Below are 22,696 nucleotides of genomic sequence, written 5' to 3' on the forward strand. Positions count from 1 at the left end.
CTGCCACTGAGGTGCTCTGACTTTCTATTCTGAGCGATGGCAGTTTGATTTTGGTGAGATGCATTGAGTTTATAGCAAATGCTGCATTTGGTTATTTGTAATCGTAACAGCTGCACTATTTCTTAAATTATTCTAAACTTTCCTTTCCCTCTTTCTTCTCTTTTTTCTCTTTCTTCTCTTTCTCAACCAGGTCTGATGGCCAGAACAACAGCAGCAGCAACAGCAACACCTCCATTGTCATGTCTGACAGCCCACTGGAACTTGACCCACAGACCCACCCACAGGACCTTCTGGGCCGTGAGGCCTGTGTGGCCTTTTTCCTCCTCCTTCTCTTGGTCTGGTTTCTTAACCGTGAATTTGAGGTCAGTTACCGTCTGCATTACCATGGCAATGTGGAAGCTGATCAACACCGCATCAAGATCCAGAACATGAGGGACCAGGCCGACTGGCTGCTACGCAATATCATTCCCATACATGTGGCCGAGCAGCTCAAGGTTACCCAGAGCTACTCCAAGAACCATGACAATGTGGGTGTAATATTTGCCAGTATTGTTAACTTTAGTGAATTTTATGAAGAAAGCTATGAAGGAGGTAAGGAGTGCTATCGTGTCCTCAACGAGCTGATTGGAGACTTTGATGAGCTCCTACGGAAGCCCGTCTTTGCTAATATAGAAAAGATCAAGACCATTGGTGCCACTTACATGGCGGCAGCAGGACTCAACGCTCAGCAGTGTGCAGATGCAGCACATCCTCATGCCCACCTCCGAGCTCTTTTTGAATTTGCCCTTGAAATGATGCGTGTGGTGGATGACTTTAACAAGAATATGTTAGGGTTTGGCTTTAAGCTTCGTATTGGATTTAATCACGGGCCTCTAACAGCAGGCGTAATTGGCACGACCAAGCTTCTTTATGATATCTGGGGCGACACGGTCAACATTGCCAGCCGCATGGATACCACAGGCGTGGAGTGTCGTGTCCAGGTCAGCGAAGAGAGTTACTGTGTTCTTAGCGGCATGGATTACGAGTTTGATTATCGCGGCACAGTTAATGTCAAGGGCAAAGGTCAGATGAAGACCTTCCTTTATCCTAAAAGCAGCGATAGTGGCCCGGTGCCTCAGTACCAGCTCTCAGTCTCTCCAGAAATCCGAGCACAGGTGGATGGCAGCATCGGGCGCTCACCCACTGATGAAATCGCTAGCATGGTCCCTGCAACCAGCACCACTGCAAGCAGTACTAATACTATGGTACCCAGTGCCAGCACTGGTTCCCCTAGTACGACAGGGCTTACTCACGTGAAAGGGATAGATAGCCGTGAAAGACGTCCCACTGCAGAAACTTCTGCTGCCAGGCGATCAAAGTCTCACACTGGCCTGACATCTGTACATATAACCAATCTTGAAGGACCCCCTTCTTTGTCAGAAAACAAACAACTTATCATCTCAGCCCAGCAGGATACATCCCAAAGGTCAACGAATCCCCTGAAGGATATCAAGAAGGACAATTACGAGGATGAAACTGGCGGTAATGTTGGCGAGTTAACCAGACTCTAGAAATCGTCAAGTGTGCTGCTTTCATCATCAATCCTCTACCCTTTAAGCTCTCATTCCTTCCAGCTGGCATGTGTAGAATCACTGTACATTTGGTCCTACTTCAGTTGGCGATGGAGGATGTGAAAAGACCCCAAGCTCTCGCCTCACCAGCCAAGAAGCAAGTTGTTTTTTTGTGTGTGTTTGTGACAATATAGCCATTTTCACACATGCACTGCAGTACATAATTTTTACTAGACATTACCCAATTGAGCTGCATATAGGAGCACAAAGATTTGATCAGACTTCAAATTGGCTTTCCACAGTAAGCTCCTTATAGCACAAAGTGTAGGCAATGTCCATTTGGGCCTGTGTAAGGATAGAAAAGGCACTTATCCTGAGAATTCGTGGCAAAGGATGGACGTTATGTGTCCTGCTTCCTGCACATGCTAAGAAAGCAGCACCTTCATCTAAACCAAAAGGAGTATTTCCAGCAGCGTGAAGTGGACTATCACCTGCAGCATGTGAGAAGGGACAATTGTAGATGTTCTGGTGGGATACATGTGTGAAAACGGCTCACGGTTGGCTGATGTTATCAAGAGTGGAGGGTGGACCACAAAGATGGTCTTAGGCAGTAACGCACAAGAAAAGGGAAAAAGTGACAGCTGACTCTGGACCTTCTCTTGCCTGTCGCAGATCCCATTATCTGCCATTAACTTATTTGATTATCTTTAAACCTTTAATCTTGATTATTTCTTTCATATGTCTTTTTAAGTGCCTTTAGAGTAGAATATTATGTAGACTAAGCCTTTATAAATAAGGGAATAACAACATAAAGGGAAAATTGTAAATTAGAAAGTTTTTTGGGAAGAAAAGCTTTGCTTTTGTTACAGGTTTACTTTTTAAACTATGTTTTGCTATGATAGTTTTGCCTTTTATTAAAAAGAAAAGCAACAATGTGTAAAACATCACAATATGTGACAAGCGAAGGGCAAAATTATGTACGAGTAAAAAAAAAAAAAAGCACCGCACTAAAATCCTGCAGAGCCTGTGTCCATGTTGTTCTTGAAAACCAGAAAACGCATCAGGAAAGGCACAACGGGAACAAATCGGTACAGGCTAAAGGCAGACGAGGCTGAGCTGTGAGTTGTCGAGTGAGTGTATTGCTCTTGTGTAGTGTGTATCTGTATAGTAAGATCACTTAGGCTTTAATAAGGGGAGGTGCCTATGAGTTACTCAAATGACTGAAACTGCAGGTTTACAAATAGAAACTTGTTTGCTGATGTGGCAGCTTTTTCTCTGGCCTCAGTTAAGATCTTTGCATTGCCTCAGCACTGAGGCATGATGGTCTAAACTGCATTTAATAGCATGCTCGCAGCATCATAGGCTAACTGCTACTAGTGTTTGTGCCCTCTGCACATCCAGACTCTTGTAGGAGCTCAAACTATCTAACTGTGTTTAGTGAGTATTTTAATAGGTCCTACAAGATGCTGGCGTACCTATAGAGTGTCTTAAATTGTGTCTTAATTTCTTTTTTTTTAGATGGATTAGAGAATAAAACTGCCTGGGTTAGCTATGGATTACACTGTGTGTTAGTTGATTGTGTTTTAGGACATGGATGATCAAAGTGGAATGTCACAATAAAAATGTGTTTAATAGTGTTAATTGTTACACAAAACTTGAACTTTCTATCTGAGGCGTCTTAATCTACTTTCTGTTATTTAAAGGACATTACTGGATGCAAACATCTGGACGCTTTTACCGCTTCATACTTTCAGTGACATGAAAACTTTACATAACGGCATTGTAAATGCAAACGGCAGTGCACCAAAAGGTATTTCATAGAAGGGTCTCTGTGCTTTTCGCTTTCCCTTTAATTTTTTCTATCTATAATGTCAGAACAGTTTTCATCTCTCTTGCTGTTACATTTTCTTTCTTCTGCTGTTTAAAAAAAAAAAAAGGATTGTGTGCTCAGATGTAAAAATGGTTTCACCAGTGCACCATTTCTTGACCTGAACTCAAGTAATAGAGCAAGCGTTGCAAATAAAAAGAATTCATCATCAAGTAATTTATGTAAGCTGCTGTAGCTAACAACACCTTAATAGTTAAATAGTTTGCTCGCATTGTTTTCTAAGTGTGGAGTTAGGGTAGCTTGTGCCTTTTAAATTTAAACGTGTCATATTTTAAAGTTAGTTCTGTTGCTTTTCATTTCTCAAGACACTTAATATTGATCAAAATTTAAAATACTGACGCTTGTGCTTGAATCATTTAATTTGATAAAATATTGAAAGATGAGATTTCAGCAGTGCCTTTTCTTGACATGTATAAGTAAATATAAATATGCCAAATATGTGACATTATTTGGATTTATTGCGGTTTTTAAATTCCTTTTTCTCTTTTATTTTATAATGTTATAATAATTTACTTATGCAGTTGGTTTAAATGTAACAACAGTGGTTTAAAAGGGAAAATAACCTTCCTTTGCTTATGAGCACACAACCCTTAACACCATTCCATTTTTTTGTTTGTTTTTTTACACTGTAATAAAGGGAATAACCATTACTGTTCATGGTTAAACACTTAATAGTGGTCATAATTCTTGAGTGTTGAGCTACCTTTTTAAATGGAATTTTCCTTAATAATTTTGATAAGCCCTGTTGAATAAGCTGTTTGGTTTTTTTTACTCTGAACAGGTGAAAATCTGAAAGGTGTGTTGACTCACACATTTGACATGCCTTCTTTTTCCCTTGTGTCACTGCAAACATGAGCGCATCTTTTGATTTGCTGTGATTTAATGAGATGTGAGTGGCATTCTGAATCAGCAGAATGGCACAAATATTAATGCCAAAGAGTGTCATTGCCATCTCTTGGATTTTCTCTTTTTGTTGTCTTCTTAATTTGCAGGTATTTTGTGCACACCTTGCAGTCATCATATACTAACTGGTAAAGGCACTCATTTTTTTTAATGTGCGGTATGCCTTTATACTGTATAGTATCTGAGCATTTTCTAGAATTTATATAAGCGCATGTATTAGAATATTACTTGTCTTAAGAACTGGGTAATTTGAACAATGTTGGAATAATACTTGCATGTGTGTTTAAAAAAAAATGTGTGCATTTGTAAAACTTTGTGATTGTGTGTATTTTGGAAGAGATGCTCCAATCCTAGCAGGAATGTGAACAGTGAGGCTTCAGTTGGTAGAGATTTAAGTTCCTTTTTAATCCAAACTAGCCAAATAAAACTGTGGAGACGTTGCAAGACCTCTCTGGTTGGTAGTATTGAAAAGTAGCCCGCTGTCGATCCCTCTAAGTTTTAAAGGGGACCTATTATGCTCTTTTCTGGGTCATTATTTAGATTTTTGCACTCTAGTAAAGTAACTTTGGATGATTCACAGTTCTTTATCACCTTTACCCTACGCTATATGGACACATTACACCTACAAGAGCTGCTCAGCCATGTAAACTGATACCATGAAGCTCCCAGTTTACAGTTTTTGTGCTGATGTTAATGCAAGAAGAGGTTTGGGACTCTGCAGTTACTGAGTCAGCAGTAGAAAGTGTCTGAAACATAGTGTATATATCAGTCTGAAACCTGAACTTTGGGCTTAAAGTGACATTTTTTTTTCCTTTTGTACATCAACCTCATTATTCAAAACTTTTTGGTTAGTGTGTCTGATATTGTAACATAAAACAATTATATATGAGAGAAAAGAAGAAAAGCATAATGGGTCCACTTCTATGAACTGTTGCTTTCTTTGGATATGTTTTTGTATATAGCACGCTAACAGGTGAAGTTAAATTTAATAATAAATAAAGTCAGTTGCTGGGAAATGTTGTCCTAATGAATTTATAGCCTGTATACTACCAGTGATAGATTGAAACTATAGACGTACATGGTACAAGTTTTTGTTTGTTTGTTTTTTACTTTACACTTACCCTCAAATGTATTTCATAAGCAAACTGTGTACTTTCTAGTCCACTGCATTTAACTGAGTGCAGCTTTTTAATTATATTTCTTAAGTGATTATGCTATCCACCAATACAGGTAGCTACAAGATTTCATGCAACTTAAACATTGGTGTATCGATACACATTTATAACAAAGACATAAGCTCGACTGTGTGCTTGGCTAGTACTTCATTATAGTTTTCTGTTTTCTAGTTAGTTTATATATATATATATATATATATATATATATATATATATATGTGTGTATATGTGTATATATATATACACACTCTGAAAGGTGGTTCTTCCCAAAAATTAATCATCTACTTTCACACTTCACAGAGAATCTTCACTTGATTTTTATATAAGTAAGTAGACATAAGTTTGATGGGATAATATGTAAGTTTTTAAAACCTTTCCTGTAAGCACCAATAGTCACATACTGGTTTATCATAGCTTGTGTACTTGATAGTGTATTCGCTAAAAGTAAAGGCTGCTTTATCTGTTTCTATATAACAGTGTATAGCATTGACTCGCGTTTTAGCCTGCGAAATACAAAAAAAAGTTCCATTTCAGGTAGCGACTGTTGGGTGTTTGAAAAGTTTGAAACAGGTAGCTCGTTTTTTCTGTGTAATCCACCCCTAGAGGCAACTTCTCGTACGTCCACATGACGCACGGTGGGGACACAGGTTTACGTCAGGGCGTCAGCGCGCCTCCCCCCTCCCCCCACAGTCTAGCTGGGAAGAAAAAAAAACTTTTTTGTATCGGAGGAATCAACAGCCGCCATCTTGACGCGGCTCATAGTCTGGATTTCGGGGGGAGCATTAAATTAAAAAACCGATCGGAGCCACACGGAGCGGGCTCAAACGGCTTTTTTCGTGCAGAAAATCGAAGCGTGAGCTCTTCCGATTAGAAATAATGCAAATATGTGAGGGCTAAGTGGGGTTTTGTCGTCTCGAAAGCCCTCTGTATATTTGATTTCCCTTTTAGAGAGCGCCGCTTCTCGCCGTATCGCCGTCCCGAGACGCTTTATTTATCGGGAGACAGCGACCAGAAAAATAATCCGTCTCATAGAAAATATTTTTCGAATTTTGATCTTTTTATTTAAGCCAAAAACGGAATTTATGGCTGCTCGTTTCGACTGCGAAAAAAATGATTCTGTGCGGACGTGAAATCGGCGATCTGCGGAGAAAGGGATTCGCTTATGCTTCGTGCCATATTTTATGATTGATTTTTATTTATTTTTCTCGGACTGAAATAATTTTTGGACGTGATTATTGAGGATAATTATGTGGGTGTTGGGTGTTGGATTATCATGGGGTGATCTTAGGTGGCGAAGCGTGGCGCTGTTGCCTATCTTTTGAAATCCTTTTTCTCCAGGCGGCGTTTCGCCAGTCTGCCAGTCAAAGAAAAGGAGGAAAAAAACTGTTAAATTGCTCCTTGGCGCCTAACAATACAAGTGACCAGCGACTGCAAACCGGGGGGCGAAGATTTGGACTGATTTCTACTTTTATTCGTCGGTGTCTTTAAGCGCTTGTAATATTTGCCGACGAGGATGGCTGACAATCTTATGGATGTGGGACCCCCCACTGCAAAGCGACCCAAGATCAATTCACCTCCCTCAGGATCAGATGGCCCAGGTAAGGACAGGGCATTGTTTTTAGTGTACCTGTTGTGACGAAGGTGTAGTAGTAGTAGTAGTAATAGTGGTAATCACAGTTTTCAAGCTACACTGTGCACAGTTTGTGCCCCTCAACAGAAGTGAACGCATCATCTATGTACAGGAAAGCGGTCACTTGAGCGGACTGCAACTTTTCACAGGAAAACAGCACATGGTGATGTTATCGGAATAGTTTGATTTAATCTATAGATCACAAAATAATGGCTGTAAAAGACAAATGGCGTAAAAGGGGCTCAAGCTCAATGCATTTCCATCACACGAGGTTTTCAGCTGCTCAACAGGCAGAATTTGCTCCCAACTTTTCAACCTTTGTTGGGATAAATGTTAAATGCCTCAATTGTGTTTTGTCATCATAATATATCTTAAGATACGGATAACTACAGGGCTCTGGCAGCACTGATGAAAATGCTGCCTCGGTGTCTGGAGTTGAATCGCACTTTGTGTCGTGCTCCTTGACACTGGAGCCGTGCAGATTCGTGACAGCACAAGCTGTTGATAAACCTGCTGTTTGACTGAGTGATAGTCGGACTGCCAGTGAAAGATCAGGTCTTCCTCACATGCTGAAATAGGTTTTTTGTTTTAAGTTAGTTTAGAACACGAACTGGACAGCAAACTTATCTGCTGTTTTTTCTTCTGCAGGGAAGCATATTTGCATATCCTTTCCTGTTGTAAAAAGCTATCATGGGGAAGTCTGAGGCGTTTAGAGGGTAGCCCAATGGTCTGCCTGTTAAGCGGTGAAACCTGAAGAGCAACTTTGCTGATCCTACTCGAGAAAGGACTTTCGAATAAGACGGAAGGACTTTTTTTCTTTCCTTTACACGGCATGCCTCCTCCTTACAGGTTATGTCACCCTGTGATTTGTGTTTGTGGTTAGGAAAAGAAAACATAACAGTCTATTGGCTTGTTTGATATGATGAGCTTACTTTTTATTTTTGTCCCATTAAAATAAGAAACGAACGCATGACTATAGTAACAATGCAAGGATTGCTTCGCAATTACATGGGGACTTTTTATCCTTTCTTATTATGTCTCTTTAAGGTACACCTCAAAGAGTCCAGTTGTATTGAAAAATACACTTTTGAATCAGAGCTGTGGAAAACTAATATGCACTATTTTCACTTTGCTGAAAAGCTACTGCTGCAGAAGTACTCTGTATATACTTTCCATCTGTATACAGTGTAGTTGTCTACCAATTTAAGCCTTGATGACGTTAAGGGTTTACTCGTTGTAAGCATCAAAAAAGCATGTAGGGTCTTATTTCAGTAAAGGCTTGCATTTCATTGCTGGGTTTGCATTAGTTAATCGATTCCTAATAAGATTCCTAGCTAATGCTAAGAATCTTAATCTTCAAGTGACTTATTAAGCTGAAGCATCAATTTTCAGGAATATGTTGAGCTGTCAAACTTAGAATGGTGAAATGAGCTGCTCATATATTAAAATGCATGGCACTAAGGTGCTACCAAAGATGTGAAGGGGAAAGAACACAGCATGTTGTGGAGATAAGCAAAAAGAAAACCACCAAAAAATACACCGAGCAGAAATTAGGTGTAGCTTAAGGGGAGCGATAAAACACAGTCGGGGTTAATGTAAAAACTAATCCCCAGGTCGCCTACCCAGAAGGGTGGCGGGAACCTTCAGATGTTTATAAATCTCCCTGTGGGAAGCACTTAAGTAGAGAATCTCTTTAAGTTTGAAATGCATTTTTTGGGAATGCTCAATAAGGTTTAAACCTATGTAGGTCACCCACCCAGAAAGGTGACCGAAACATTCGCTGGGCAATAAAGCAGCCCTACCTGGGGCTTCTTCCTCCTCCACAGCAGTTGGAAACGATCTGTTTTAGTTGATGTTCACACAAAATGTATGTTTTTAATAAGCCATTGTAGGATGTTTAGTGTTTTCCACAGGAGCAGTAGAGATGCAGGTAGATGGTTACGCACCCATGTTTTCTTTAAAGAATTATTAAATGTTATGTTTCAAGAGGTGTCCCTTTGCATGCTTAAGTGGGGCTATATGTTAAAAATAAACAGGGCAATAATGAGCTGCATCTTTCGGATATTTCTGTTCTGCTGGTTGGATTCAGCATAAAGATTTTGCTCAGCAGCCACCGGGGGTTTGTTGCAGGAGCGCATCAAGCATATTTCCACACTCTTTGGGTTCTGCTTAGGGTGGACACCCCTCCCCCTGACCAGGAGGACCACTGCAGCAGTGCTAAACAGCTAACCCTCATGTTTCCCTTGTTTAAAGGGAAACATGAGGGTTAGCGGTGTAGCAGGCACACAACTTTTAAATTAAGAGCAAGGCGATTGTCCACTAGTAAATCAATAGAGGAGCGTGTCACTCGTGGTGCAACACTCATTTTCTCTCAGAGACCTCCTCTAGTTTAATTTGTGGCATGCTCGAGGGATAAAGACCAACTGTGAAAAAACGATTGTTCTGTTGCTCGTCAAATAAACGGAATTCATATTAATTCCAAAGTAAATTGTGTGAATACAGTCCATTCAAATTTCAACACTAATTACTGACTGATCATTTAAATATTGTGGGGCTTCAGCGTGTTTGTCCAAATCATCGTGACTGTTATTTACACATTATATTGTCGACTGAGTCACCTTGGTAACTATTATTAGTAGTTGGGCCGATAGGAACGACATCACCCTATGCCACATCAAGCCAACTGTGTACAGAGCTGATGTTCACAGGCACAAATTAAAAAAAACATCAAAGACTGCTAATGTGTGACTCTTTTTTTTTTTTTTTTTTTTTCTTTTTCCCCATGGTGCTCTACTCTCTTGTCAGTATGTGCCTGTGACTTCAGGCCAGTGTCACTTGTTTTCATTTGTATGACTGAGTGGGCGTGTCAGCACCACAGGCAGTAGCAGCCATCTTCAATCCTACCGCTCACCTAACGGGTTTCTCTCTTCCTCTTTCTGGCCTCGGTGTCTAGGAGACTACCAACTCCTGGGTGTATTGGTAGTGTTCAAGAGTGCTAAAATGTGCTTTTCACCAACCTCTGGATGTGCTGGCTGATGTCTCGTGTGGCGTAATTGGTGGAGATGAGAAGCATGTGTGGCACTGGATCGCTAAAATCCTCTGAGAAAGTATTTTCAGCAGTTTAATTCATTCAGTTCCTTGCCCCAAAATTAATAAAAAAATTTATATTTTGTGATCTTAGATCGTTTTGCCCAGAAATTTTCTTGTCCATTTCTCTAAATGGTTGCGGTTTTTATAAACACACGGCCGCAAATGATTGCAGCCCCAGCTTTACATGTTTCGTGGGCAGCTAATTTTGAACATCTTGAAGTCATCATAGTTCTTATAAAACACCATATTAAAATTTTTACAGTTGCAGTGCCACTCAAATGTGTGGAAAACAGCCCACTTGCACGTTTTCTCTTCACATACAACAGTACGTTTCCTATATTTCTTTGTTTCATCAGTTCAGAGGTTTTCTTTGATCATCATACCTAATTAAAAGGGAGCAGATTGTCATATTGGTCTTTTAAACAAGATTTAAATGTATAATTAACATAATAAGAAAAATTGGTACAGAATACATTAACAACACACAAACATAGTGTTTTGTCAGAGGTCATACAAGATGTTAGTAAGTATCATGCTCTCACTATGTACCTATAATTTTTATACAAAAAACTTTGGCGTATATTCAAATAGAAATCTTTTAGAAACAAGTTCTGTCACTCTGCAGCCATGTTGGTAACACCTTGGGGCAGTTATTTAGAAATAATAAGAATAAGCCTCTAGGTGTTGTGTGCCATGGGTTTTATGATAACAATGTTACAAAGGAAATGGCAAGAATAAGCAGCCGAATGAACCCATTGTATGTTCTTTGGCCAGTTTTTTTTTGAGTGTGTGCAGTAAATAATTTTTCCCATACACCCCTGTTAAGGTCTTCCCTTTGCATTGCTCACACTCTAAAGCCCCTTTTCCGTTAGTACCTACTCAGATTGACTCGGATCGGCCGGTTTTCCATTATGATCTAGTAATGCGTGGTTGTTGTCATTGCAAAGTGTTCGAGCGTACTGCGCCATAATTAATATGCGACACGAACGCTACAAAAAAGGTGGACGTTGAGGCAAGAATATACCTGAAGCTCAGTCTGTGGTGGTTTTCTTTTTTGTTTTTTTTCCTTCTTGGTACATATTTCCCTCGTTGCCGGGTTTCAAAATTGGCAGTTTTAACTTTCGTGAACTTAGATACTGAGTAGACTCTAATGGAGAAGGGCGCTTGTCCACTAGTAACTACTTGGGTTGACTCGGCACAGCTTGAATTATTTTTTTTAGGATTTTCCATTAGGTGATGGTACCAGGTACTTTTGTAGTGCCTACTCAGCTGGGGTTCCAAGTGATCTGAAAATTTGATGTCAACAGACTGCATGCCACGGATTGGCAGAGGTGCCATTTGATGAGTCTTGAGAGTGTCTCCTTCACGGAAATCAAAACCGCCATTTTTAAAAACCCGGAAACGAGCACAAAAAATACTGACAAAAAGCCGAGCAGCAGGTATACCATCACTTCAACATTCTGCTTTATTGTGGCGTTTGTGTCACATACAGATAACGTCACGGGACTTTCGGCTGTGTTGCTATAATGACCCCATGGACATTAGGTGGTAAATGATTGTAATAGAAAACGACCAATACCGGTTTGAGTTTTGTCCAACCTCCTCGCTTTGAGCCAAGTAGGAACTAGTAGACAAAGGCTATATGTGGGATGTCCAAGGCAGCAAGCTGAACTGAACAATTGGCTTTGGCTAAAATTTTCATTTTATTTTATTTTGTTTTATTTTTTAGTTAATGTGTGTGAAGAAGGCAAAATTGCTCCATTTTCCTAATTTATAAAGTCTTGATTTCATTGTTGGTTTATGTCATTTTTTTTATTTTATTTTATGTTTGTATTTATTTTTAAAGAGCTGTAGTGGCTTCATAGTGTAGTGGTTTACACAATTCCCTAACATCCCTCATTCAATTCTGCGAGGAGAGATGGATCCCTTTGCGAAAGGCATCCAACGCTACCCGCTGTGGTGACACCTTGTGTTATCTTTTAGTAGCTTTTTTATTAAGGCAGTATTCGCATGTTGTGGTTGCCAGTGCCGCAGCATACACGATACATTTGTCGTCAAACTTGGTGCACTCCAAAGTTTCCTCTCTTTCAGGAGGTTACCTACCTTAAAGGAGGAACTATAGGAAAAGCAGCTTTTCATATCAATGGTCACTAAGTCATAAAAACTGCATTTAGCGAATTATCTGATAATAGAGAAAATTGATAAATGCCAGATGAAAAAGTTTGGTAACTGAATAAAAATAAATCTAGAACCTCCTGCAGTTTATACTTCCACTCCACATGTGCAGTTTCACAACGCAACTTTAATTTACAACAAGTCCAACAAAATTGAGGTCTCTCATCAGAGTGTTTGAACAAATGCCATGCTAATTGATGGTGTATGGACAAAGAACAAAGCACAAACGCAGGTCGGTTCCTGCCACAGAACATTGGCTGAAAAGGCACGCAGTGATTGCTGCTAGAGTTTAAGTTACCGCAAGAAACTTGTTAACTTGTTGGCGAACTTGGGTTCTAATTCACTCACATGTTGCCTGCATATCTATAGCTGATATAGCTCTGCTGTTTATCCAGCGTTAGAAAGACGCCCCATATCCACATTATCATGTTGTTGTTTGACTGCTTTTTGCAGCGTGGCGTTCTTTTCGTGCTGATGTTTTTTTTTTACTGTCTCACATTTTCATTTTTTTCAGAAAAGTCGTCTTTCCTTGTTTCGGCCTTACATGCGTTAGGCACATAACCGTGTTGGCTTGATGGAGTGATTGTGTAGATAACAGCTGAACACATTTTACAGTCTTTACTTCACCCCCTCTGCAATTAAAACAACAATCTTGTGACTTTACTGATTTTGGAAATTATTGCACTTAAATGAAAGGGGGACAAATGCCCACACAGCTTTGAGCCATCTAACGCGAGCTTGCCTGTGATTACCTGTTTTCCAGAAATTGTAATCTCTTCGCAAGAACTAATGACACTGTCTGTATGTCCTGATTTCTAATAAGCATTTCTATTGTGCTATATTCCTTTTTTGATGAGAGGGGACGCTTCAGATCCAGCTCAATTTCTACAGCAGATGCTGGAACCATCTTAGCTGGATGCAGCTGCTGTTTATATGACCCAACACATTGGTATATGTCAAATTTGTTACGTTTGCAATTAAAACCGTTTTTGGCTATTTTCTCTTTTTCATAAAATGAAGCTGCCAGTAGGGCAGGGCAATATGGCCAAAAATATTTATCACGATATATATTTGAAAATTTGCGATAACGATATAACTGACGATATAATTGACGTGAGAGAAAAAATACTTTACAACTCCACAACTTTATTACTGCAAAAAAACCCATCAATGTATTTTCACTTAAACAAGCAGCTGTTTTTTATGTGCATTAAAGCTATATAAAAATTTAACAGTGAAAATGCTAATTCCTTGCTGACCGTTTAACCAAAAGGCATTTCCAGTGGAAATTGGCCGACATATCCTGAGCATAACCATGTATAATATCCACAAAGCTTAAAAAGAGGTTACACACACACACACACACACACACACACACACACACACACACACACACACACACACACAATACGGTAATATTATGTTGAAGCACGGCACGTATTACTCCGCGAGGCTCCTGACTATGGTAGCCATAATTCAATTGTCACAGCCAGTTATTATGAATACAGAATTTGTGAAAAGACAAAATGATAAAAAAAATAATTCTCCTGGTGTCATGCAAAAACACCCCTTTTGCTTTACAGTGGGATGAAAATGGAGCCTTTGGGGAACAAGATCTTTCTAGAGGAAGTAAAGTTCACAAGTTTATAGTAGGGAAACCTGTGAAAGGATAATTAACAGTTGATTTTGTCTCCATTTCGCTCATGGTCTCTTCATTGGTTTGTTTTCGGCAGCATGAAACACTTTGCTTTTAGCGTTGGCTCTCTGTTACACAACCTGTGGCTGCAGTACATGTTTTAAGAGGCATACAAGTCCATCCATCCATCCATTTTCTTAACCGCCTATCCCACCTGTCTGCGGCCAAATTATATTCATTTAATTAGGATGTTTTTCAAACACTTGCCATACGTAAAGCCTTTCTAATGGTTATAGGGGAGCTTGTGTCCTTGTGCTTTCATCTGGTTTGCAGTGCAAATTGGAAGTGGGACACTTAATTACTTTGATTTTCTCCATACACATTTATCCAGGTGTCTTATAAATCTAATGTTGCTTTAGTACTGCTGTAATTGCTCTGATTTTTTTTCTTCCTTTGTTGTTAGGAGAAACTGAAGCGCTTTACAACTGTCTGCTACCAGATGAAGAGAAATTAAAGATTTTAATGTGACTGCTGAAAACCTTTTGGGTGAATTATAGCCGATCGTAGTAATGTTGTCTTCAGAGAGAATAGTGTGGGATGGTGGGATTCTCTGAATAGTGGTTACTACCATTTCCCACTACTTGGCATGTAGTAGTGGTCTGCTTCAGACCGTACTTTTTATTTTTGGGATAGGGTCATCATATTGAAGGTCTTAAGCGAGGCCTGGGTGCTTGCTCTTTGCCTACACATAGTTCACATAGTTTTCTTGGTCCACCAAGTCTTATTCCTCTAACCTTAAGCTTACCTCCGGTATTTTATTTAATGTTTGTGACTAGAATATTTAAGCTTTTTGTAGTATCTGCCACATATCATTGAGGAACAGGTTTGATTATACTCCAGTCGTAATTACCTAGTGGCCCTAGACATTGAGCCAGGCGTGCGTGCGGGTGTGGTTGTGGTGCTAGTAAAATGTTTATTGGCTGGCGTTCACAGACACGCTCACGCCCCTACGTTAAGGACCTTGGCATAAATGCGATTTGGACTATAACCTTCATTAATGTTATCTCTGTGTTGAGTATTCATGTTTACTCATTCTTTGCACCACAAGAGTGCTCCGAGTTTCAGAGCAAAAGCTCCCCTCTGTATGATTTTTTTTTTTTTTTTTTTTTTTTTTTTTTTGTACTCGGTGTTACTGTAAGGTCACAGCTGGGGCTGTGTTACTTTATTATTTTACTTTTAAGTTTGCTGTGTGTGAATGTAAACATTGCACACATGCAAGAGTTCATCTGCAGTTTAATTATTTTCTCTGTTCAGCCTGATTGTTTCTAAACTGAAGGTTAGTCAGTGTGAAATTTCAGAAATGCCCGCTAATTGTCTAAAGTATTCACTCACCTCTACAAATCATGGAATTCAGGTGTTCCAATCACTTCCATGGCCACAGTTTTAAAGTCAAGCACCTCGACATGTAGACTACATCTACAAACATGTGGAAGAATGGATTTCTCAGTGAATTCCAGTGTGGTACCATGATGGGATACCACCTGTGCAACAGTTCAGTGATGAAGTTTTCTCACTACTAGATATTCCACAGTCAGCTGTTAGTGGTATTATAACAAAGTGGAAGCGATTGGGAATGACGGCAACTCAGCCACAAAGTGGTAGTCACATAAAATCAGAGAGCGGGGTTACTGGATGCTGAGGTGCATAGTGTGCACAGGTTGCCAGATTTCTGCAGAGTCAGTTTCTACAGACCTCCAAACTTCATATTTGGAAGAATGGCCATCCAAACCTTACATCACCAGCACAATGCTGAGCGGCAGATGCTGTGAGTAAAGCATGCTGCAGATGATCCGACTATATAATAATGGAAATGGGGCTTTAGTTCCAGTAAAAGGAACTCTTATCGCCTCAAAGACATTTTGGACAATTTCATGCTCCCACCTTTGTGGGAACATTTTGGGGATGACCCATTTCTGTTCCAGCATGACTCCTCAGCAGCACATGATGCAAGGTCCAAAAAGACTTGAATGAACATGTTTGGTGTGGAAGAACTTTACTGGCCTGTACTGATTCCTCATGGATCACCTTTGGGATGAATTAGAGCAGAGACTAGGAGCTAGGCCTTCTCATCCAACATGAACATCTGTTCAAATGCACCTCTAGAGATTGGTCTAAAATTCCTAAAAAACACACGCATAAGTTGAAGTTGTGAAAACCCCCTCAAAGGACTCTACATATGCTTAAAAAGGAAAAATGATTAGGTTATTGTTTTGTATTTTTATGGCTCCATAGTCTAGTGATTTTCACGTGCTTCTAACAAATAAAAGATCCCCTGATCACTCCCAGGAGGGAGACATCTATCTCTTGAGGGTTGTGTCACAAAAGGCATTCAGTGGAAAAATCTGCCAAATGAAAATATGTTGAGACACCCACTCTGGTAGCCCCTTCTGATCAAGAGAGCAGCTAAAAGTACCTTTTATTGTTCAGTAACTTCCATGAAGACATTGATTCACTCCAAACCACTATGTACTTTCCCCCCATTGTTTTCTGAATGAATGAATATATAAATAAATACATAAACAAAACATTGCTGATTTCCAATAAAACCTTGGACGATAATGGACGATATTTCTAATGTAAAAGAACAGAGCTTCTATACAGCAGGGCTTGCAAAATTTCAAAATCACTGGTAGCCCTTCGGGCAGGCACTCTTCAGTTTTTGGTAGCCCAAAATAAATTTAAGTAGCCCGAATAAAAAAAAAAAGAGATAATTTTTATTGTATAATGTTGTAAAGGAAACAAAACATCAATCAAAAAAAATTGTTAAAACACAAATTACAAAAACTGTATAAAAATGGCAATCATCAACTCAAATATCTGGTTTTAATTGAACAGAAGTTTCTGTGAACTTGTAAGAACTGTGTGGAACAGGGGTGGGCAATCCCAGGCCTCGAGGGCCGGTGTCCTACAGGTTTTAGATCTCACCTTGGGTCAACACACCTGAATCACATGATTAGTTCATTACCAGGCCTCTGGAGAACTTCAGGACATGTTGAGGAGCTAATTTAGCCATTTAAATCAGCTGTGTTGGTTCAAGGACACATCTAAAACCTGCAGGGACACCGGCCCTCGAAGCCTGGAGTTGCCCACCCCTGGTGTAGAACATGAATCAGTCTGTGTCAGATTCTGAATCTGAAATTTCCACTGAAGTCACGGATGAGAAAATGCCACTCGACGTTGAGGGCATAGCATCTCCTTCATCAGCTTTCTCTTCCTGTGCATTGCCCTCCATTTCACTGCTCTTTGTTCTTGTCGGGGTTTTATGATCCAGGTGTCTTGAACCTTTCAAGAAAACATCCAGAAATGAATAGACTTGTCAGGGCAAAAAGATACAACTGTTTCCCCATTAATGGAGAGTTGCATGCAGTCATTTAGTGTTTCAGGGTGTAGAGAGGTACGATGTGTTGTCTTCACTCGGTTCATGCAAGAATATCCTCTCTCACAGATGGCTGTTGATGGAATAAGTGTCAGCATTAATTTCACCACCGCTCTTTATACACAGTTTGTGCGATTGCAAAATGAAAGTGAAAGCAAAAAACAAGCGAAAATTCAAACGCGATTTCAATACGTCACATATTGAAAGAGGATCATTGATGCTAATGACATAATTACCCAGCTAAATTTGCAAAAGAATGCAAAAGCACTGACATATTTTTCCTTCCTATGATAGCCCGACGGGCAGGGCTGAGATAGATTTTAGTAGCCCGACTGGAAAAAAAACGCTAGCCCCGGAACGTCGGGCTAGCGGTTTTGCGTGCCCTGTACAGTCAGCTAATAACTAACTGGTAGCTTATTGACTAATTCTCGTTTTCCTTTCTCTCTTCTTTAGATCTCGTGTCACTGTTTGACCTGGAAAATGACCTTCCTGATGAGCTCATACCCAATGGAGACTTGGTAATGGGAATGTCCTCTAATGGTGGCCCAGGTGCTGGTCCTGGTCTTAACTCAGTGGTTCCTGATGCTGCTGCGAAGCACAAGCAGCTGTCTGAGCTCTTGCGACCGGGAAGCTCAAACAATTTAGGAGGTGGCCTGCCACAAGGAAGCATGGTGGGAAACCAGCTAGGTGGTGTGCTTGGTAAAAATACACTAGGGCAGGGATCCCCCAATCACCAGTCTCCCCAGGGCCAGAAGGGAGGTCCAGGACAAGGCAATGGAAGTGCAGGCATGGGCTTCAGCCAGCCTATGGGCCAGGTTCATGGTGGCATGAGCCAGACAGGACAAGTGATTAATGGGGCTATGGGACCAGCAGGGCGAGGGAGACCTGGTCTTGGCATGCAGTACCAGGGCCAGCCCATGCAGGGGACACAAGTGGGTGCTGGAGCTGGAAGCAGTGTGGTGGGAGATGCACTCACACAAGGAGGGCCACAGATGGGTGCGCACAACACGATGAGTGCACAGCAAGCAGGAAACATGAATAAGGTAAGGTTTGAAACTCTGCTCAGCTAACTTGAATACCATATTTTTCAGACCATAAGGCCCATTAAGCGAAACAAAACAACCAGATAAGTCAAGCTTTACTCAGCTCATTTTTCTTGCTTCCTCCACTTCCGTACCATTGATTCATTAATGTTGAATTCTCTCGCAGCTGCTCTGTTCACATGTTTTTGCAGTATATTAATGACTAACCTCGTGTTGTGAATGGATTATTTTAGCTGTTCTCCTGACTGAAGTTTGGTCCGTTTACAGCATCCTGCCATGCGATTGCATTTGTCACTAACCGTCGGGAACCCTCACATTAACTTTTATTGAGTGGAAAAAAGTTATCATTCATCCTCCAGCTTCGCTATCGATATAACGATATGTATCAGATGACGATATAAAAACGTCTATCGTTTCATTTTACGCTATTGTTTGTTTCGTGGTGTCGCAAAATAAACTGTTTACGGCAATATTTGCCACTACAATGACCAATTGTAGTGGCAAATATTAATTTCCTAAAGTTCTCTCTTTCTCTTATATTTAATATAACCACACTACGGACGGACAAGTGCCTGTTTTTATGCGTTGTCGTTAGCAACAACGACAGTAAAACATCGCGTGTCCGCTTGTTTATTTTCCACATAAACCTTTCACAATAAAGCTCAAGATCCTGTTGAGACTTTTCAAAATAAACTGAACCATGTGAAAGATTATGCAGTGTTTACAGATGAGAAGCAAAAAAAGAGCCGTCAGGTGCTAAAAAATAAACCTTAGACTCAAACGTTAGAACAGGCTTTTCCCCGCAGCACGCTGTGAAATAAATACTCACAAAGAAAACGGCGGACGTTACAGCGTATGTCTAAAAATGTATAGCTTCATGCATCGGTTAAAACACTTGACTCCAGGTACATGACGTGCAACTGGAAACACTTCACGCAAGTCGAGCTGCCCGAGATTCACAGAATTTACAGAAAATGATAAATTTTTGTGATTTATATCGTTATCAGGACGATAGATGTCCTATTTCAGGATATGACTAACTAACTGTTTATGTTATGCTAACATAGCTGTGTTGCTAGCGATCATACAGCACATCATTATATACCAGCTAGTCCAAGTCCAACCCTACAAACGTCACTGCTGTTTAGTTTTCTGTCTTCATTTATGTTGGAAGTGACAGCAGAGCTGTACGTTTAAATTTTTTCAGAAATCTCTGTCAGAACATGCTATATCATGTTTAGGTAGAAACTAGCGAGCTAACTTCTAACTCTGTTAAATTTAACAAATTCTGTTTTCATGGATGCCTGAATGTTAAACTTTATTGTTCCACCTGGTAAAGCAGCAACGCTGATCATTTTATTAAAGATCAAAGAATTTAGACCGTTTTTATCTCTCAATGATGTTGCAGTGTTCGTTTGACTTTGGGACCTGAAGCAGAGTTTACACCCACACTGTTGATTTTTGAGAAAATTAAAGGATTTTAAGTGCGCCTTTATAGTGCAAAAAATACAAGTACATACATTCTGAATAGGAATTCGCTCAGGCTGTAATCAGTGGTGTCAGTCATTGTGGTCTTACATGCTGCAAGTTGACACATCCAGGGCAAATGTGACTAGACCTGAAAATTGTGTCATCGTACTTCTACAAAGCGAGTCAAAGTTTGTGAATGAAAAATAATTTCCATGATGTGCTACTGGTGCAGTTGGTTGTGATAATCTTTACTTTCACAGACTTTGAAGTGCTCATTGTGAGAACATGTCTTTCCTTTTGTCTGAGAGCTTTGCGGTTTGACAGGAAACCAGGGTTAAACCAGCAGGCTAGTTCTCACTAAGATTATTTGAACAGACATTGCCACATGAAAAAAAGCCCCTCCTTTCCTCATATAGACACATACGCAGTAATATAGGACTGTTTGTGTTATTTCATTGTTTAACAACGTGTATTGCTTTGAATCTCCCTTATATATTATGTCATTTGTACGAAACTGAAACTGTCACCTTTTGATTGTACTGAGACACCATGATTATGTTTGAGGTGAGGAAATGGGGTAAGAAGAATAGGTCGATTTGAACCAGCTTGTGAGCAGTATGACATGCGATCAAGAAGTTTTGTGATTCGATTTGTAAAAAGGAAAACGTACTGTACCTTATTTCAATATGGCTGCTGTCCTCGCCATAGTTGTCTACTTGTGGACCGGCTGTAGTCTGATCAAATTGTTGTGATTTTTGTGAGGAAAAAGGTTAATTTAAAGTAAGATTTTTTTTAAAATAAATTATTTTTGTTTCTTTTGTTTGGGCAGATATAGCTAACACAATTTTTAAATATGGAGCAATTTTTATCTTTTTGACCAAACAATTCATGTGAGCTGCAAGTAACATAGCATGATTATTTGAATTTTTTTGAAAGAATTAAATTGAATTGCCATCATACAGTAAAATGGCAATAGACAAAAAAACCTCCACCTTAAAATAATCAGTTAATTTTAGTACAGCATTTTTACATCTGTCATAAACGTTTATTAATCAGACTGTAAATACTTAAAGAAGATAAGAAAATTAGATCCACTGAGAATGAGGGGAAAGGGTCGGTGCTTCTTAAGGCCGCTTTTATGCTCAACACACTCAGCACTGCTGTTTCGGAGTCACTTTAAGTAGCCATGCACCGCTGCCACTATTGCTAGGTTGACAATATGTCAAGTGTAGAAGCTAAGAGATTAACAGGTTACACATAAGGAGATTTTGACTTCTCAAATCAATGCTTCTGGTTTTGACCTCTTCCTAAATCAGCGGTGATGTGGCAGTATTTGTCTCCAGGTGCGTGCGAAGCCACCACTTTTATTATGGTGTCTTTCCTCAACTTTGCTCGACTTGCAAACAAAACTTGTTAGCGCTGAAATGGAAGAAGTTGAAATGTGAAACAAAGCGTTTCTGGACCCTTTAAAAAAAAAAGTTTTCTGCAGAAGTTCTCATGTTTTCCAATTGTTGCTGCAATCTCCCACTAAGCCATCTGGAAATCTTTGTACTCCTATCGTTGAAATTCATGTAGAGACCAAACTGCTCACGCTCTCGTGTCTCCAGCCCAGCTGTGCTGCGCGGGCCAGCTTACAAGCTAAAACAACACCAAAGCGCACTGCACGGAACAACAGAAGCTGTCACGTCATTTTTGGCGCGTGCCACCGTTTGCAGGCAATAACTGCCTGTAATACGTACAGATCATCAAGTGGGAGAATCCATGTGGGAGGCCGAATGTGTGAATGAGAGAGCGGCAGCAGGAAAGCATCTGTGTCTCTCTGTGTGGAGAAGTGGAAGGGGGAGGGGCAGGCAGCAGTGCAGCGCTCTGCTCAGCTGTTGTGCAAGCTTTGTGTTGTCACCTCCCTTTTTTTTTCCTGGGCAAGCCCTGCCCAGCAGCGAAAGCAAAGCAGACTGCTGCTTTGGCCACCACAGAACAGCGTCAAGCAGAAGCAGCAGAACGGTTCAAGTTGAGGGTATCAAAGGGAACAAAAAGCTAATGTCGGCTGTGGTAATAAATGGTGGTCAGAGCTCTTGATAAGGAAGTATCTGTATGTGTGGCCTTAATGTTGTGTGATCAAGTCTGTTAATTTTGCTCCTGGTGAAGCCTGCCAAGACGCAGGAGATGATTGAAACTGAAATTTCATCAAAAAAAAGGAAATATGTAATTTTAAGAAATTGAAATAAGCTCCTGGAACACTCTTTTAAGAAGATGTCACACTTGCTGGCTAATAAACGAGTGTTATGTACCTTGAGCTAATTTTCCAATACGCACACAACTTTGGTAACATAGATACTGAAGAGTATTTGTAACCACATGCTTTTGTTCTTGCAGGTGACACATTAAATTGTCATTTTAATCAGTTCTACTTTCACTTGTTTTCTACAAAACACGTTCTCTGGGCGGCAGTGTTAATCGAGGCTGCAGATTCATTAGTTGTAGTTAGATTACTATAACTTATGGACACGTCAGGATTTTCCAAGTCTGCTGCCAACACGTCTCACCAAAAGTTTCCTTCGTTGGCTGGGAAAGCAGGACGGTCTTTCGGTCTCTTCATCCATCTTCCTTTTGTTTGGGATCATTTTCTGTGGACGATGGCGCAAATAAATATGGCCAACCGTTTAAAATCAAATGACTGATTGTCCACATAGTGGTATGTGG

General features: G+C 40.1%; 2 protein-coding genes across 3 annotated transcripts in view; both read left to right on the forward strand.

Annotated features, from left to right (window-relative positions):
- The window catches only part of LOC120745152 (adenylate cyclase type 9-like), a 40,537-nt gene extending 35,325 nt beyond the window's left edge, over positions 1-5,212 (forward strand). Inside the window, exon 10 of the mRNA XM_040049846.1 lies at positions 191-5,212. Within this exon, the coding sequence (XP_039905780.1) occupies positions 191-1,550 (1,360 nt within the window). The 3' untranslated portion in view covers positions 1,551-5,212. The remainder of the gene's footprint in view (positions 1-190) is intronic.
- Positions 5,213-5,836: 624 nt separating this feature from the next.
- crebbpb (CREB binding protein b) overlaps positions 5,837-22,696 on the forward strand; it is a 40,250-nt gene continuing 23,390 nt past the window's right edge. Inside the window, exons 1-2 of one of the 2 annotated variants that reach the window (XM_040049968.1) lie at positions 5,837-7,114; positions 17,937-18,526. In XM_040049968.1, the coding sequence (XP_039905902.1) occupies positions 7,030-7,114; positions 17,937-18,526 (675 nt within the window). In that variant the 5' untranslated portion in view covers positions 5,837-7,029. The remainder of the gene's footprint in view (positions 7,115-17,936; positions 18,527-22,696) is intronic. The other variant, XM_040049972.1, reaches the window with a different exon arrangement.

Source organism: Simochromis diagramma, unplaced genomic scaffold (genome assembly GCF_900408965.1).
Source record: "Simochromis diagramma unplaced genomic scaffold, fSimDia1.1 OVJJ01000321.1, whole genome shotgun sequence".
NCBI lineage: Eukaryota > Metazoa > Chordata > Actinopteri > Cichliformes > Cichlidae > Simochromis > Simochromis diagramma.